This window comes from Rhincodon typus, chromosome 1 (assembly GCF_021869965.1).
Source record: "Rhincodon typus isolate 14 chromosome 1, sRhiTyp1.1, whole genome shotgun sequence".
Lineage (NCBI taxonomy): Eukaryota > Metazoa > Chordata > Chondrichthyes > Orectolobiformes > Rhincodontidae > Rhincodon > Rhincodon typus.
This window is the reverse complement of record NC_063332.1, coordinates 12,738,898-12,758,590: the sequence shown is the minus strand read 5'-3', so window position 1 is coordinate 12,758,590 and position 19,693 is coordinate 12,738,898. Positions and strand designations below refer to the sequence as shown.

Here is a 19,693-nt window from a genome sequence, read left to right as displayed (position 1 = left end):
AACGAGCTTGATCAACTGCACGAGGCAGGAAGGTTGACCACTCGTTGGGAAACAATATGTACATATCTACTATAAAGGTACCGGATCAGTTAGTTGAGTTGGCAGGATGGCTTGTTTACAACACAGAGTGATGCCAACAGTGTGGGTTCAATTCTCACACTGGTTACCATAAAGGACTCTCCTCCCCAACCTCTCCCCTCACTTAAGGTACGTGCATCCTCAAGTTAAACCACACCAGACATCTCTCTCTAATGAGACAGAGTACGTTGGCTTCACCTTTACACAGTACCTATGACTAATACTGTGGTGCACATTGCAACCAGGATAACACAGCAAGCAGTTGTATGGTTCAAATCTGGTAAAGTGTGTGTTTAAATTGTTGCCTCATTGTTTCTCAGAACTCTCTGGGTCAAAATCTTGAAACTCCCTCCATACTGCATTATGGCGCTAAATAAACCAAACAGACTGCAGCAGTTTAAGGAGGGGGCTTGTCACCACCATCTTCTCAAAGGCAACTAGGGATGAGCAATAAATGCTGGCCTAGACAGCAGCAAAACATCCTGTGAATAAATGAAAGAAAATCCAAGTCTGAACCGCAAAGCCACCTGTCAGGAATCGGTGATCTCTTGCAAGAGACCATACTCCTCACTCACACATCTTGCTATATTTAAATATCTGAATAACTGCTAATAGAGCAATTGAAATATCCAGTTTGTGGAATAACACAGCTTCAAAGTCAGATATCTATTTCACTTGCCCAACAGCTAAAGACAAGAGTGCTATTTGTGAATGGTTGAGATTCAGACTTTTTGGCTCAAAAGAAGACAGATTGAGAAGTATAAAGACAAGAACAAACAGTTCGTGAGCACGGCCAAAGTTTCCACAGGGAATAAAGGAAGTTCGACAAGTTTTCAAGCGTGGAATTGGGAAGAAAGAAATTGAGTAAGGGAATACAGACAGATTCTGCACACTGTCCAGACAGTCCCCAGGTTGCAAATGCGTCCATTTGCAAGTCGTGTTGAAAGCAAGTCGGAACTCAATGTAAAATAGCTGTTCCTAAGTACAGGAGCTGCTTGTGCGCTGCATCTTTAAAATTACACCCCTACATGGGATCGCGTTCCTAAGTATGAGCATTCACAAATCAGATGACCATAAAATTAGGGACTCTTATCAAAGAAAAGAAGCTTGGAGCTTCAAACTATACACTTGTGGTAGCTGACAGCTGATGTCACCACAACTAGAAATGGCTCCAATCTAACACAATGGCACATCACTGTTCATTCACTCTTGAATTTACAGTTTTCAGAAATACACTGCACTCTCGTATAATATCCTGCTTTTGAAAAAAAGTGTCTTCTGAACAATTCTGTTGGATCTGAACCAGGGAACAATGACATCTACTCAGGGAGCCTAATAAGCTATCATTGAAATTATGTCAGGATCAGAAAGTAACATTAAGGCTGCACTTCAACAGGCATGTTAATAGCATGTTTCACAAAATAGAAGCTCCACATGAAATCTGATACTGATTCATGTTTCTAGCACAGTAGGCTCTCTTATCGAAGACTAAGTCTGTGCCAGCTCTTTTCTGTAACAATCCACAGTTAACGCTGTTGCTCTGTGTTCTCCCCATAGCCCTACATCTTCCTCTGTTTCAAATTTTCATCTGATAACAACTTCTGAATATGAAGCATGGATAAAAAGATAGAAACATACAAACTAAGAGAATAATAGATCTCACAACTGGTGAAACTCAACCCTTTGCTGCATACTACGCACCACTTGTTCCATTTATTTTATCTACTCAGGTACAGTAATTCATGTTCTCATAATTCCGAAAAAAGAACAAACATTACATTTATAAAACATCTTCAATCTGAAATCTTGGCAGTTGTCATTTATAAACATACTTTAAGTCAAAGCACAATACGGCTTCAACTCCAAACTGCTGATCAAAAGATAAGCAACATTTGTTTACCTCGTGAATAACCAAAGATAAATCACAATACAGGAAGCACAGTCAGTAACATAAGGCAGACAGCAATTGCTCATGCTGGGCTGAGACAAGGGTGTAGCCAGACAATGAGCAACAAAGCCTTGTAAGCAACATCCATCTCTCAAGAACCTTGACAAAAATTGTCAAACTCGTTTGACTTCACTAAACAAAAGCCCCAAAGAGTTGACATTCAATTTTTCTAAGATGCACAAGAGAATTGATAAAGTGATCTGATCTGATCTGAACTTCCACAAACTCAAATTCAAAAAAAAGCAATGTCCAAAGGCAATTTGTACATTTATTTATTTGCTGCAGAAGAGTTCAAGATTTGGACTGGGAATGAAATTGCTTCAGTATTCTTTTCAACATTGATGTAAATTTGTAGATTTAGATCTCTATATAAATAAAAGCGTTAATATGGCACAGCTACAGAATGTGAAAATTGCTGTGTTTTGAAATACAGAAGTAAAAGGACTTGCACGGACACAAAATATTTGAGCTATGAAATTGTACAAATTCTACAACATTCTTAATCCCGTATCCAAGAAAAAATAATGCCTGTGCCATTCGAATAATCTCCGAAACTGAAGGCAGTAGTGAATAACCAATCTCACACCTGAAACAAAAGGTCAGATATAGTCGTAAGTGGCTGAGGTAAATTGTGACATTTCCATCAACTTTTGTAGGCTGAAATTAATAGCAAAGGATCACAGCCTGGTACAGATCATGAAGCCAGAGTACAGTCACTCTTTAAATACCTGAAAAAAAACTATGAAAAAAGCACATTGATGCTTATAGGGAAAACTTAACTATTCATGAAAAACAACTGGAATCAAGCAACAGTTTCCAACAATAAAGCAGAAACCATACTGTCATGACAAAGTATTTCTGCACAAGCCATAGAGAGGTTATGAGCTTCAGAAAAAGGTTGGAAACAACCTTGGGTGGCACAGTGGTTAGCACTGCTGCCTCACAGTGCTAGGCACCGAAGTTCAATTCCAGCCTCGGGCAACCGTGTGCAGTTTGTATATTCTTCCCGTTTCCATCAGGTGCTCCGGCTTCCACCCACAATCCAAGTTATGTGGATTGGCTATGCTAAATTACCCACAGTGTTCAGGGATTACCCACAGGTATTCTTGGTGCATTAGCCATGGAAAATGTAAGATTACAGGTATAGATTACGGGGATCAGTCTCAGTGGGATGCTCTTCAGAGGGTTGGTGTGGATTTGTTGAGCCAAATGTCCCTGTTTCAACACTGTGGGCATTCTATTAAAAAAGACCCCACGACGTTATATTTGAATCAATAGTGAGGTATACAAAGTAAAACAACAAAATTAGCCCAGAAAGTCTAAGTTCAGATTCAAGTAGAGTTATTATATTGATTCATGCTGAAATTCAAACATAAAAATAGCTTTAAAAAGGAAAATACCAAATGGAAAATACCTGGAATACATTGATAAGTAGAATCATGATTTAAGCCACATGTTGAGAATTGTCAAATTGACTTTCCATTCCCACAATTATACCGTCTTTTCTTCCACTCTTTTAAATAGTGACTCTTTCTACATCATGAAAAGTGACTCTCAGCTCCCCACAATTCTTACAAGAAAAAGCTGTGGCATGTTGCTGTGGTGTATTAAGTGTTTAAAGTCAAGGAATAGAAGGACTGGCTTAGCCAAGAGATTAATCAAAAGATGTAATCTAGATGTAAAAATTAAATGCTCACAGAGCAATACGATTAACCAAGATGTATCCAAATGCAACGAAAACAAAGTTCTGAGTTGTATAGAATAGTGGCTTGAACTTGCCTCTAATAACTTGATTATATGCAGAAAAAAAGCAGTTGAGTAGAAAATCAATGAAGTTTCATCTTTTATTAGGTCACAAAATTAAACTTGCATAATGTGCATCTGTTATCTGACATAACAGCTACCAAGTCACTGGAGACAGTAAGGATAAAGTAACTGACTATGTTATTGGAAAATCTTCTTGAGACAGGATTTACTCGAATTTGGAGAAGAATGAACTCATTAGGGATATAGTCATCATGACTTCGTGCAGGGGAGGTCTGGTCTCTCAAACTTGAATTTTTGGAAGAAGGGATTGATAAGGGTCGGCCAGTGGATGTTATCTACATGAACCTTTACTAAAGCATTTGACAAGGACCCTCATGATAGACTGGTGCAGAAGATGAAGTCATTCAAGATACACAGTCAGTTGCTAAGGTGGATACAAAATTGGCTTGGTCATAAAAGCAGAGAGCAGCTGTGGAGGGATGTTTTTCTATTTGGAGGTCTATGACCAATAATGTTCCACAACGATCAGTGCTAATACCTCTATTGTTTGTAATTTATATAAATGATTTGGACGAAAATGTAGCGGTCTGATTAGTAAGTTTGCAGAAAAAATGATAAATTTGCCGTATACTAAGGATACAGCATGATGTAGATCAGTTAGAAAGTTGCGGTGAAGAAATGACAGATGGAGTTTAACGTGGAGAAGTATGAGGCAATGTATTTTGGAAGGCCAAGTACAAGAGGAACAGATACAATAAATGGCAGGACCCATAGGAGCACTGATGTAGAGAAGGATCTAGGGGTGCAAGTCCATAGCTCCCTGGAAGTGTCAACATAAGTGGATAAGGTGGTAAAGAAAACATACAGCATGCTTGCCTTCATCAGTCAGGGCATGGAGTAAAAAGTTAGCACGTCATTTTGAGCTGCATAAAACTTCACTTTGGCCACATTTGCAGCTTTGTGCGCTGTTCTGGGCCACACTACAGGAAGTACGTGGGTGACCATTTAACCAGACATTTATTTTGATTGGTTCTGATTTGGATGTTGCTAAGCAATTTAAACCAAACCAGATATAGGATGTGCACTCTCCTGGATATCAGCATATGGGCTCTCTTACTTAATTCAGGCCTGGTAGGACCGTTTTGCTGTCTGGAGTCAGCATACCAGCAGCAACTACAGTGGTTTGCTGGCCCAGATCCTAAAGAAAATCATAGAACCATATAATCATAGGTTCCCAACAGTGTGGAAACAAGCCATTCAGTGCAACAAGTCCACACCAACCATCAGAAGAGCATCCCACCCAGACCCATCCATCTATCCTTTCCCTTTAACCCGGCATTTCCCATGGCTAACACACCTCTCCTACACATCCCTGAACACTACGGGCAATTTAGCATGGCCAAGTTGTGGAAAGGGTGCACAAGAGGTTAGTCCAGAATATTGAGAGTGTATTAGCTATAAAAGAGACAATGGGCAAACCTGGATCGACTTCATTAGTTTGTCGGAGGCTGAAAAGTGACCTAAAAATTATGAGAGGCACAGACAGGTTGGACAGTCCAGTGTCTTTTTCCCAGGGTGGAAATATCAAATATAGGTCATAAATGTCAACTATAAGGCATACGTTTAAGGCAGGGGAATCTAAAGCACTTTTTTTTTTTAAAAAACAAACACAGAGGGTGGTGGATGCCAGCAATGTGCTGCCAGGGGCAATGGGAGAAGCAGATACGATAGCAATATTTAAGACGTGTTTAGACTGACATAACAGGAAGAGGACACAAGGATATGGACCACATGCAAGTAGATGGGATTAATTTAAAACAGAAACCCAAAGAACTGCGGATGCTCTAAATCAGTAACAGACACAAAGATGCTGAGGAAGGGTCACCAGGCCTGAAACGTTAACTCTTTTTACCTTCACAGATGCTGCCAGACCTGCTGAGCTTTTTCAGCAGCTTTGTTTTAATTTAAACTAGCGTGGAGGGGGCCAATGGGCCAGCTCCTGTGATGTACTGTTCGATGTCCTATTAAGTAGCCAATCCTCTGACAATGCTAATATTCAACCCACAACACCATGGGCTCCTTTGAAGTAGACTCATGTGCAGAACCTTACTGATAATCTTTTGAAAATCCAAAAAGACAACATCTATTGATTCCCTTTTATCTATCCAGCTTGTTACCCACAGAATCTCAATTATTAGTGGCCAAGGAAGACATTCAGCTCATCACGCCTGCACCAACTCTGCTATCTAGTGCTTATCTTCTGCTTTTCCCCCATATTCCTGCACACCATTACTAACCTAAAAAACCCAATGCCATCTTGAATGCCTCAATTGGACCTGCCTCCAACATATTTCCAGGCAGTGCGTTCCATACCCTAACAACTTGCTGCGTGAAATAACGTCATTTTCTCACACGACTCTTGCTTCGTTTGCACATCACTTGCCCATCCAACCACAAGGAATTTTGATAAAATTGCCAGGCATAATTTCCCTTCATAAAGCTGACAATGCTTGACTATATTGTGCATTTCCAAATACCTTGTTATGACAAATCTTTAAAATAAACCAAAATTTCCCACAAGTTTCTGTCCTTCTGCATATCTGGGGAGCCAGATCGTTTTGTACTGCAGAATTCTCTCCATTTTAAATAATGTGTTTTTCATTCTTCCTGCCAAAAAAGTGAATAATCTCACATTTCCAACATTATAGTTCATTATACAAATTGCTGTACATTTACTTAACCTATTTGTCACATTACAGATTATGCATCTTCCTCACAACTTAACTTTTTATCCATTTTTGTATCCTCAAATTTAGCTACAGCACGTATTGTCCCTTTATGCAAGTCACTAACGTAGCAAGTAAACCCTTCAGACACTAGCACTTGTTGCAATAGTGCTCATAGTTGGCTGGTCAAGAGAATACATAGATGATATCTAGGCCTATTTATACAAACTGTTTCCTGTCAATTAACCAATTCTTGAACAACATGAATACATCACCAAAGCTGAACCGAACACCACCTCACCAACATGCATACAGCTGTCATCTTGTGCAGCATAACCTTTTACATGGCACTTTATATATGCAATTTGGAAATCCAAACATGGTACACGTACAAGTTCTCCTTTACATATCCAGCTTCTTACACCTGCAAAGAACACCCAAACTTATTTCATTTTCCTTTCGCAAACTAGTGACTCAAACAGATTTCCAATTATCCTGTGATTAAAGTGCATCCTTAACAAGTACTTCTAAATTTTCCCAAGACAGATGTTAAGCTCACTGGTCTACATCTATATGCTTTCTGTCTCCCCCTCTTCTTGAATAGAGGTATTAAGGTTGTGGGTTACCAACCTAACTGGACTTTTCCAGAATCTAGAGAATTTTGGCAGAGTACCAAGAATGCATTTTGTATCTCTGCCGCCAACTCAAGATACTAAGATGCGGGCCACTAAAGTCCATTGAACGGGTCAGCATTTAACCCTCAGTCATTTCTCCAGTACTTTTTCTCTTGCGATTGCGATTATTCTAATTGCTCCCACCCTTCTGCCTTTTGATTTTTGAAATGCTTGGGCGGCACGGTGGCTCAGTGGTTAACACTGCTGTCCTACAGCGCCAGGCACCCAGCTTCGATTGGGTGACTATCTGCATGGATTTTGCACATTCTCCCCACATCTACATGGGTTTCCTCCAGGTGCTATGGTTTTCTTCCATAGTTCAAAGATGTTCAGCTTAGGTGGATTGGCCATGCTAGATTGCCCATAGTGTCCAGGGATGTGTATGTTCGGTGGATTAGCCATGGGAAATGCAGATTACTGGGGTCATGGTGGGGGTGTTGCCTGGGTGGGATGCTGTTTGGAGAGTCAGTATGGACTCAATGAGCTGAATGGCCTGCTTCCACACCTGTAGGGCTTCTACGATTCTATGCTTTTGGTATTCTCTGCTGATAAGTCTCTTCCATTTCCTCACTTCCCATTTTAAATTGCCTGATTTTTTCTAATCCCCTAAAGGACTAATGCTTGGTGGAGAAGAGAAGTGAGCAGATAGGTGGTGACAGAGTTCAGCAAGAGATGGAAAAAAGGATAGGCAGACAAAGCGATTGATGATAGTAAGCCAGGAAAGAAGAAGAGAGAAGATAATGGGGACTGAGTAGTTGAAAATGAACACAAGAACAGGAGTAGTCCCGCGAAGCTGTTCAACCATTCCTTGAAATCACATGCTTGACCTGTGGCCTAACTGCACGTAACTTCCTATGGCCCATATCCCTTCAAACCTTTGCTAACAAAAATTGATCTATCTCAGATGACAAATTAACAATTGATCCTACATCCACTGCCATTTGTGGAATAGAGTTCCAAACATCTATGACCTTTTGTGTTTTTAAGTGCTTTCTAAAATCTCTCCTGAACATGTGGTCCTAATTCTTTGACTATGTCCCCTAATTCCAGAATACCTAACCAGTGGAAATGGTTTATCCTTTTCTACCTTTCCTTTTCACATCTTGAAGACTTTGATCAGATCACCCCTTAAACTTCTAAATTCTTGAAAAAATAGGTCTAATTTGTATAATATCTCCTCATAATAGGTTGGCTGTGCCGAAATAATTCATGTCATGGACGACCTGAAGTACGGGGGTGGGAAAAAGACACGAAAGATGTTCACGCTCTAAAATTGTTAAATTCTTATGTTGAGTCCAGAAAGTTGTCCCCCGGCTTGTGTTGAGTCTTGCTGGAGCACTGCAGCAGGGCTAATACAGAAATATTGGCATGGGGAACAGGGTTGAAGCAGCAAGCAACTGGAAGCTCAAGGTCATTTTTACAGACAGAACATAGGTCATCTAGTCTCTGTTTCATCTGCCAATCCTCCACATGGATCAAAATCCTGCAATTTGCTCTGTAAGGGCATTGTGGATCAACTGACAGCACATGGACTACAGCAGTTCAAGTAGGCTGCCACCCTCAAGGGCAACTACCACAGGCAATCAATGCTGGCTGGCCAGAAATGCCCATAATCTCACAAGCGAACAAAAAGAAAATGACATCAGTAAAGGACGAAGGAGTCAAAAAGAGACAGTAAAAGTGTAAGGGACAAACAACATTAAAAAATTCAAAATCAACATTCCAATGTAGAATCTCCATCTAGTGGAAACAGCCAATCTTTGTCTATCCTGTTTTTTTTTCCTGTTAACATCTTGAATACTTTGATCAGATCACCCCGTAACCTTCTAAATTCTAGAGAAAACAGGTGCAATTTGTGTAACCTCTCCTCAAACTTAACCCCTGAAGTCCAGGTATCATTGTAAGCCTACTTTGTAGTCACTCCCACGTCAACCATCCACCCAAAGTTCTGGTGCTCATATCTGCTCAAAGTACTCCAAGTGGGCCTAACTAGGATTTTGTAGAACTGCAGCTTAACATCTGCATCCGTGCACTCCAGTCCTCTAGGTATAAAGGCTAATATTCCATTAGCTTTCTTGATTATTTCCTTACCTGTTTGTGACATGTTAAAGATCTATGCTTCTGAATCCCCAAGTTGGGCAGCAACCTATACCTTCAAGGTCAACTAAGAGTAGGCAAGTTCATTAATTGTATATGGAGTGCTGTTAGCTATGTCCACTGCATGAAAAGGTACTATCTGCAAATCCTTTTTATGTGCGCTGTTAAAGTTTTGCCTGTCAGAATCATTTCCCAAATGTGTTCTGTAGCTTTGAAGGCACAATTTAATTTTTTTTACTGGATATTATATTCTTCAATTTATTATTGGTTACGCATATGAATTTTTGTCTATGTATTTAATAAGCTCTTCATTTTGTCAAACTACATGATTTTTACGACAGGAACTTATGCTCCTCAGTCATAATTCTGCCCTCGAAGTTAAGTTTGTGTTGGCTTGTGCATTCACTGTAGGCTATGAAGGTAATGAATCTTCAATGAGAGATTGAACCGAACCCCTAAGGATCAGCTCAGCTGAATTTCTAGACCAGACAGGTTAGGCCCAAAATGTCAGCCTTCCTGCTCCTCTGATGCTGCTTGGCCTGCTGTGTTCATCCAGCTCTACACCTTGTTATCTCAGATTCTCCAGCATCTGCAGTTCCTACTATCTTTTAAATTCCTGTATATCAGCTATGGTAGATCATGGAGGCTTGCCCCCTTATCTTGCTCCAGACCTGCTGTGGAATGATTCCCCTGAAACAATTTAATCACTTCTGCCTTTCTGGCAGTGTCAATAATCAGAGACACACAGCATGGAATTGGACTCTTTGGTCCAACTCACCCATGCCAACTAAGTTTCCCAAACTTAACTGGCCCATATCCCTCACCCTTTGCTGTTCATAAATCAATCCAAATTTCTCAGGATGGCGCTTTTCGCTGGACCTTTTGCGTTAGGACACTGCTCCACATTTGAAAGTTGCAGCTGTTCCTCGGCTTCCAGGTGCTGTCTTCCTCAAACTTCTGCTCCAAGTGCAGCGTTGTTGTCTCTGTAGCCACGAGACTTGGAGCCGAAATTGATGAGGAAGTCAGGGATACAGGAGTACGGTGAAAAGTTTACAATGTCGCCATTCACGGTGGTATCTTAGGTACAAAATCTTAGATAAAAAGTAGACAAATAAAGAAGATTAAATGTTCAACATTACAGCTCTTCTCAGTATGAAGCAACAAAAAGAAATAAAGTTAAAAGTTCCAAATTACAGTCCTTCTTCAGCCATGGGCCTGCAGTCACTCCACACTGGGCTTTCCCGAGGGCTTGATCTCTCCCCCACACCTCTGCACTGCTGTCTCACCACCAACCACCATCCAGGCTAATCAGCCACCTCACCACAGGCTGCCAGAGTCCCGCACCAAGCCCCCAGGCGTTTTGGCGATGCCACTGACTGCCAGAGTTCTGCCTGTGCACACCATCTACATCATGGTCGAACATCAAAGGTCCTCTCTCTGGGCCCCCAACTGATGCCTCCGTGACTGAGCTCCCTCCAGAAGTTAGGTAGAGGAAAAAAAACTAAAAAGCTAAAAAGGAGGAAAGAAAAAAAAAAGGTGAGAAAAGAGAGAAAGTGGAGAGGTCAGAGCAGACGGGCTCCAGCTCAGGAGCCCTACTCTAAATGCCTTAGTCTAAAAATTAGGGCCAGGCTGCTCAGGATAGATGCTAGGAACCAAATCTACACTAATGAAGGACAACTAATGACCCCACATATCTTCTTCACCAACCTGTCTCCCTATGCTGACACTTTCAGGGATCTTGTACACCAAGGTCCCTTTGTTCCTCAGTACTCCCTAGGGACCTGGCATTCATTGTCTAAATCACTTAGACCTCCCAAAATGCATCAGCTCACATTTATCAGGATTAAGTTCCATCTGCCCACTTTACCAGCTGATGAACATCAGACTGTTGCCTGAGACCATCCTACTCGCAATCAACAACAAACCTTCATATCATATACAAACTTACAAATTCTACCTTCTCCAATCACATACAAGTCATTACTGTACATAAACAGCAAGAGTCTCAGCGCCAAGCTGTGGTTCACAACTGGTTACAAGGTTCCAATTACAAAAATAACCCTCCACTATCACCCGTTGCCTCCTATTTGAGTGTCAATTTTGGATCCCATGGGTTCTTTTGGACCAGCCTTCCATGTGGGACCTTGTCAAAGTGCTTACTGAAATCCATGTAAACCACACCAACTGCACTTCCCTCAACAACATTTTTCAAAAAAGATCATTTAAATTAGTCAGACAGGATCTCCCTCTAACAAATCCAAGCTGACTACTCCTAATCAATCCTTTCCAAACATTAATTAATCCTGTGGTCATTCAGAAGTTTTTCAGTAATTGCCCTGTCACTGACTTCAGATTAACTGGTCTGTAATCATTTAACCGATCGCTGCTGCCCTTCTTGAAACAGGAACTACATTAACTATCCAACACTCTGCCTGTGGGCCGCGAAGTATTAAATATATCCTACAGGGCCCAGAAATCCACTCCCTTGTCTCCCATAGCAGCGTAGGAGGTACATTTCATCAGGCTTGGGGATTTATGCACCTGTATGCCTGCTAAAACATCTCATACTTCCTTGTTATTAATCTTAACTTGTTCCAGAAACGCATCATCCTAACTGATCTCCCCAATTACAATGTCTTTCTCATCTGTATTCGCAGAGAAGCATTAACTTAAGACATCACCAACATCCACAGGTTCAAGCACAGGCTGCCCCTTCGGTCTCTAATATGTCCCATTCTTTCCCCGGAATTCCTCTCACTCTTAATCTTCTTCTAAAAAGCCTTAGGGTTTTCAGTGTTCGCATCGCCAAAGATATTTTGTGGCTCCTCGGTCTTCTTAATTTGCTCATTAAACAACCTCCTACACACACGATATGTTTGAGTGGCCTTTGCTCTTTTTAATGCGCAGTACGTGACATACGTTTCCTTTTTTCCTTTATCAAACTCTGAATATCCCTTGATTTGCTGTCATAGTCAGACAGCACAGAAACAGACCGTTCAATCCAACTTGTCCATGCCAACCAGACATTCCAATCTGACCTAGTCCCATTTGCCAGTATTTGGCCCATATCCCTCTAAACCTCTCCTATTCACATACTCATCCAGATGCCTTTTAAACGTTGTAATTGTACCCATCTCCACCACTTCCTCTGGCAGCTTATTCCATACACACACCACCCGTGAAGTTCCTTTTAAAACTTTCCTCTCTCACGTTAAACCGAGGCGCTCTAGTTTTGGACTCCCCATCCTAGGCAAAAATCTTGGCTATTCACCCTATCTATTCCCCTTGTGATTTTACAAATCTCTGTAAGGTCACCCCTCAGCCTCTAATGCTCCAGAGAAAATAGCCCCAGCCTATTCAGCCTCTCCCTATTGCTCAAAACCTCCAACCCTGGCAATATCCTTCTAAATCTTTTCTGCACTCTCTCAAGCTTAACAGCATCTTTCCTGTATAACCATGACCAGAATTATATGCAGTATTCCAAAAGCATCCTCACCAATGTCCTGTACAGCTGCAACATGCCACGCAACTCCTATACTCAATGTTTTGACTAATGAAGACAAGCGTGCCAAATACCTCTTTTACCACCTTGTCTACCTGCGATGCCACTTCCAAAGAAATATGCACCTGCACCCAAAGGTCTGTTTGTTCCGCAACATGCCCTATCATTACACGTACAGGTCCCGCCCTGGTGTGCCTTACCAAAATGCAACACCCCCCATTTATCCAAATTAAACTCCATCTGCCACTGCTCAATCCATTGGCCCATTTGATCAAAGTTCCATTGTACTGAGATAACCACCTTCACCGTGCATGACACCACGTAAGTTGATGTCATCTGTAAACTTACTAACTATACCTCCTATACCCACTTTCAAATCATTTATACAAAATGACCAAAAGCAGTGGACCCAGCACCAATCCTTATGGCACACCACTGGTCACAAGCATACAGTTCGAAAAGCAACCTGCTATCCTACCTTCAAGCCAAGTGTGTATCCAATTGACTCGTCTCCCGAATCCCATGTGATCTAACCTTACTAACCAGTCTACCATGCGGAACCTTGACAAACGCTTTACTGAAGTCCATGTAGACAACGTCATTGCCCTTTGTAGGTTTGGAAGATGCAATCTAAGGAACCTTGGTGAACTACATGGTCCACACCACTGCGACCAAGTGTGGGTGGTGCCAATCAAGAGGCTGGCTTGCCTGGATGGTGTTAGGCTTATCAAGTCTTGCCTGGATGAATGCGGCTCCAACAAGTGAAGTGTTCCATCAGTTTCCTGACCTGCGCGCTGCCCATAGTAGATGGGCAGGGAGTCAAGAGGTGCGTGACTCACTGCAGGATTCAAAGTTTCTAACCTGCTTTTGTAGCCTCCGTATTTATACAAGGTCAAAAGTCACACGACACTAGATTATAATGCAATAGGTTTATTTGAAATCACAAGCTTTCGGAGCACTGCTCCTTCATTAGGTGACCTAATTAGGAAAGCTTGTGATTTCAAATAAACCTGGACTATAACCTGGTGTAATATGACCTCTGACCTCATCCAACACCAGAACCTCCACAATCGGTATTTCTGCAGTTAGTTTAGTTCAGTTCAGTTTCTGGAGGTAAAATGCAGATCCAGGACGTTGATAACAGGGGATTCAGTGATGATAATACGATTGAATGTCAAGGGGCAACAGTTAGATTCTGTTGGAGACAGTCATCGAATGGCACTCGTGAGATGCAAATATTAGTGCTGCTTATCATCTCATGTCCAAGCCTGGATTATGTCCAGTTCTTACAGGTCTTGGACGTGAACTGCTTCAGGATGAGTCACCACAGGTTGTGCTGAACATTGCACAATCACTGGCAAATATCCCCCACTTCTGACCTTATGTTGGAATTTAGACCAATGAAGAAGCAGCTGAAGATGTTTGGGCGAAGGACTCTACACTGAGGAACTCCTGCCAAGATGCCCTGGAACCAAGATGACTGACCTCCAACATTAATAACCATCTTCTCCTACACCAGGCATGGCTCAATACCAATCCCCAACCAATTCCTAATGACTCCAATCTTGCTGGAACTCACTGATACCACACTCCGTCAAATGTGGCCTTGATGTCAAGAACACCACCACACACCTCTGGAATTCAGCTCAGGTCGTCCCTGTTTGTACCAAGGCTGTAATGAAGTCTGGAGGTGAGTGGCCCAAGAGGAACCCAAGTCAAGCATCAGTCAGCATGTTATTGCCAACCAAGAGTTGCTCGTTTAAACTCATGTGGCATTAATTACCTGGGTTTGCTTTGCTTTGCTTTGCTGCACGTACATAAAAGACTCTTCTGAGTAATTTTCCACAATGTCGAGTGGATGCCAGTGCTGTTGTTGCACTGAAATGACTTGGTTAGAAGCACAGAATCCTGGACCACAAGTCTTCAATACTACTGCCAGAATGTGGGCAAAGTTGATCATCTTTGCAGTATCCAGTGGCTCCAACCATGTGAATTGAAATGAATTGAACTGAATTCGTTGAAGGCTGGCTTCAGGAGGAGTCAAGATCGATCGTCCACTCAGTATTTCTGGCTGAAGCTTGTTACAGGTACTCTCACTCAACTTTTTCACTGGCAGTCTGGGCTCCCCTATTATTAAAGGAGAGACATGTGGAGCAAGTCCTCCATTGAATTGTTTAATTGTAATACTGGTTTGCCAAATTGCTTAGCTCTATCACTTCCTGCTTATGCTGTTTAATATGCAAGTAATCCCGCTTCACTAGGTCGACAACTCAGTTTTCGGTATGCAAAATGTTGCTATGGACAGCTCCTCTTGCACGTTTCATTGATCCAAGATCCCCAGGCTTGATGGAAATGTCAGTGGGGAAGAAGCCGGATCACATGGTTGCAGATTGCATTCAAGTACAATTTGGCTGCTGCTCATGGTCCACCGCACATCATGATGCCCAATTACAGGATCCGTTTCAAGTCTATGCTATTTAGCATGATCATAGTACCAAACAACATCATGGAGAATATTTGCAATGTAAAAGGTGGGAATTCGTCTCCACCAAAACTGGGTAGTGGTCACTCCTGCTGAGATTCATGAACAGATGCAACTGCTACTATCTCTAGCGGGTTTTTCCTGTCAGTGGCAGAAAACATTCTGAAAGACAGAGATGACAGCGGTGATGCCTGGATATTTCCATTAGTAGGACTGTATCACACTGTTGCTTGACCAGTCTAGACAGCTCTCTCAATTTTGGCACTAGCCCCTATTTGTTAGCAAGGAGGACTTTGCAAGACCCATTGCTATTTCCAGTCTATGCTAGGTTGTCCATCTTGTTTCATTCTTTTTACCCTTTCTAATGACTGATGCAACATAATGGCTTGCTCGGCCATTTCAGAGGGCAGTTAAGAGTCAACCTCATTGTTAACACAAGCAGGCCACACCTAATGGCAGCAGTTTCTTGCCTTTTACAAGTGAACCAGGTGCGTCTTCACAACAATTGACAATCTTGTCATAGTCATTTTAATTCCAGGTTTTTATTGAATTCAAATTACACGATCAGCCATGGTAGGATTGGAAACAAGGTATCCAGCACACTACCTGGGTCTCTGGATTACAGGTTCAACATCACGAGACCATCATCTTCTTTCACTCCTGGTTCTGCCTGTGTTGGGCCATTTGTCTCAACTAAGTTTGCTTTTTAGATACCTGTAGGAGCATTAGTGTCTTTTCTTTAAAACGTTTTTAGTCGCTTCATTTAGTCACTTATTTCACATTATTTAAAATTAACTGATAACTCTTACTGAACTAACACATGTAGACATAAAAGTAGAAGTCTCAATTATTGTTCTTGTAAATCACTTCACCTGGTCCCCAGCACACAACATGGAAATCTACTGTGAATCGTTACAAAGCATGAACTTACCAGCAACGTACAGGACATCAACAACGAAAACAAATCTATTGTGAACTGTTATCCAAGGCCCATATCAAATTAAGGCTTAATAATTGCCTTTGGCTCCAATTTTACTTGGGAGGTTTCATTTTATCTTTTTCACACCATGAATCAATTCTCGATGTTTTCAACATATAAAACCTAAATATGACACAGTAATCATGTAGGACATCAAGGGTGCAGCTTTAGTTGAGCACTGACCTACTAAATATTGAACATAAAAATATATAAATAATTAAATTAAACATACTAAATCCAGTTGAACAAACTGAGCAACTCTCCTTACCTGAACACTGCTAATAATGGTGCATAGACAGAGTCCCCATCGTATACATATAAATGGTCCCAGCTGCACTCTGTGGCAAAGTGAATGAATCGAAGCCTCAGTATTGTGTTTGGCCTAGAATTTAAAAACAGATTCAGGTTAAGGCAGTCTTTATTTACAATCAGCATTACAAACTGTCCAAAAAGTTAATCTCATACCCACCTCAATGCCTAACCAACAGTGAACTGCAGGAGTGAACCACAAAATTGAGAGAATTATGGCAAAACCCGACCTATATTTTCTCAAATCAAAAACTGTTGCACTCAGCTCATTTCAATAGTTTGCAAAGTCCCCTGTTGGCCGAGTTTACTGCTTACATCAATGTGCGCTCATCCTATGGATATAAGGGAAAAACAAACAAACACTCTCAACGCCCCCAACCTCCTCTACCAACACCCAAATCATCTGGTGAGTTCAGGAATTAACAACTGTAAACAGCATCAAGGAGGAAGACAAACCACGACGTGGAAACAGTCAAGGTAATTTCCTCTATGGAAAAGAGGGAAAATCCTGGCACACATTCTCCAGAGTGATCTACTTCCTGCAGCTGAGGAAATCTTGCCAGAGACAACACAGCTTTGGACTTTCCAGGGGAACCTCCAACATGTTATTACCTTGTCTTCTCAGCCAGTAAGCGTGTGTTGTGATGAACATTATTGCTGACTCTTGCCTTTACTTTCCTGCTTTAGTGGGAGTCATCAATGGGGGCTGCAACTGGCCAAGTTGGACACCCTAGTTTTTATAGATATGACAGTAAATGGTAAATGGGCAGAAGTTCTGCATTGTTAGGCAGATACCAGAGTCATAGCTGCACTTGAACTGATTTAGGAGGGCAGTTAGCTCTACAGCACAAGATTTCAGTAGTTCACCTAAGGTTGTTCTGGTTCATGACAATGACCTATTTCATTGTCACATGAAATGAAACAAATTGGCTGGACACTGGAAATCATGATCAGGAACTTTGTTAAGACTAAAAATAGGACCCCCAAACCAGCATTTGAGAGGATATAGCTGGGCAATTGTCCACACTCAGGTAGTTTACCCTCATCTTAACGTGCAATGAAAAACAAACCTACAGCTGCTAATGACTCACTACTTCCTGGTATAGGTCTGAATCAAACTGCAATGACTGATCATTACAAACCAGTTGATTACTACATTGATCTACAGATCTACCGGTGAGTAATCAGCTATGAGAGCTGCTCTGATGCTTCTTCAGCAGTTGTGATAACAAGATTTCTCTGACCCCCTGACAACATACAAAGGGAAAATTAAGGAAAAGGCTTTTATTTTTTTAAAAATTGGGTTGTGCTTTGCAAAAGGAAGATTCAAATACTCACTGTCCTTCAATAAGCCAAGTACACTTTGTTTTGTATTTATAGTTTCCAGGTCCATCAGTAAGATATCCAGATTGCCCAGTTAATCTGTAAAATAAATCAAATTACAGCAATTGTTGGTAGATTGAAAGGTTTAATATAATCAACAACTTGTGGATGTGGTGGCTGAAGATAGGAAGAATGAAATGTCCAACAAAATGAACTACTGGTCATGGCTCCAGGCAGTAGGGAGACATGGATGTCGTGGTAATGTAACATTAACCAGACAGACCTTTGCAGTTTGGCAGATACCAGTATTACAACTACTCTTGAACAAAGATGTGAGACATATCTTAACAGGCTAATTAAAAATATCTTCCATCTCAATTTAACCCACAGAATTTCAAAAAGATCCCACTATAAATAGTTGTTTGTTAATACATAATATGAGTACTGCTTAGAAAAAGACATTTTGTTAAAGCTTTTAATCTTGCATTTATCAAGACAATTCCCAAGTCAGAACTAAGTGAAAACAACAATTATACTGTTCAAAGGGTGTGGGAAGTAAAGAAAATGACTCATTATCTGATATTTGATCCATGGCAGTACCTCTGCCAGGGTGCACTTGCCAACCAATCAGCACTTTTCTCTCATACAGTATACATGTTTTCCCCCTTGCACTTATCAGAACAACATGCAAGAATTCTAAAGAGAAAAACCTTCAACAAAATGCCTTTTTCCAAGTCACCTAACTGAAATCTGGGAAGTGAATGCAAAGACTGCATAGCTTTCTTACCATTAATACTTACATTTTGAAAAGCAATTTTGCAACTTCCTAACTTGTCAACATGCATTGTGGTTCCTGCAGGATAGTCAATTTCTAAAACTGTGTCATTTGGGACAACCCTCTGGTCTCAGATCCTTAATACTATTTCAGAGCACAGCCCCGCTATCAATCTCTCCCACAGTTTGATTCAAACTACTCAATGCAGAATGTGGAAGATGGTTACAAGAAAAAGCTTATGTTTTGGGATAACCCCCAATTTTCCACAATTGCAGGCAAGGCTGTAGCCAGCTTTAACCTTTTCTACAAGGAAAAAAAAAGCACAAATGAAATTCTGATTAAAATCCCCAATGTTTAATATAAACCAAGGGAAATACTGAAGTGTCTGAGGCAGAGCAGCACTTGAGGCTAATACCGCACATTGAGGATCAAGTTAGTGCCCTTTTTAACTGGAACTCCCTCAATCTTCCAGATGACTAACAACAGGACCCTGCTGTGCTGGATGACATCACATGCAACTGTTGTGACTCTGCTTTGCTTCTCATCTGATTCAACTTGAAGGTAAGCCATTGTAATCTGCTATTTCCTTCTTGACATGAGACTTGCATTGTAAAGATTCAGAGTTCTGGTCTGCTGCTATGTCTGGGCACTGAATAGAAGTGTGCCTTCTTCAAAGCAGAAATCTAATCTCTTCTGGAGTTCCACTGTGACACCATAAGTACCTGACACACAGGGCTCTTATTGTGCAGTGGTAGTACCCCTGTCTTTGAACCAGGAGACCCAGGTTCAAATCTCACCTGTTCTAGAGGTGCGTAATAGCATCTCTGAACAGGCTGATTACAAAATAGTTCGTTTTTACAACACACAAGGAGCCATTCAGTCTATCATATCTGTCAGTGCTTTGAAAAGCAATTCTATCAACTCCTCACTCCATATTTTCTGCTGCAAATATCTCCTTTTCAAGAATAGATTCAAATCTTCTGTCACTGAGGCAATGAACTTGAAACAAAAACATTAGCAAGAAGGGATACTT

At 41.2% G+C, this 19,693-nt stretch overlaps 1 protein-coding gene across 1 annotated transcript in view; it reads right to left on the bottom strand.

Moving 5' to 3' along the window:
• atrn (attractin) overlaps positions 1–19,693 on the bottom strand; it is a 233,320-nt gene that overhangs the window by 121,063 nt on the left and 92,564 nt on the right. Inside the window, exons 2-3 of the mRNA XM_048602194.1 lie at positions 17,901–17,984; positions 16,522–16,635 (exon numbers count right to left, since the gene is read on the bottom strand). Of these exons, the coding sequence (XP_048458151.1) occupies positions 16,522–16,635; positions 17,901–17,984 (198 nt within the window). The remainder of the gene's footprint in view (positions 1–16,521; positions 16,636–17,900; positions 17,985–19,693) is intronic.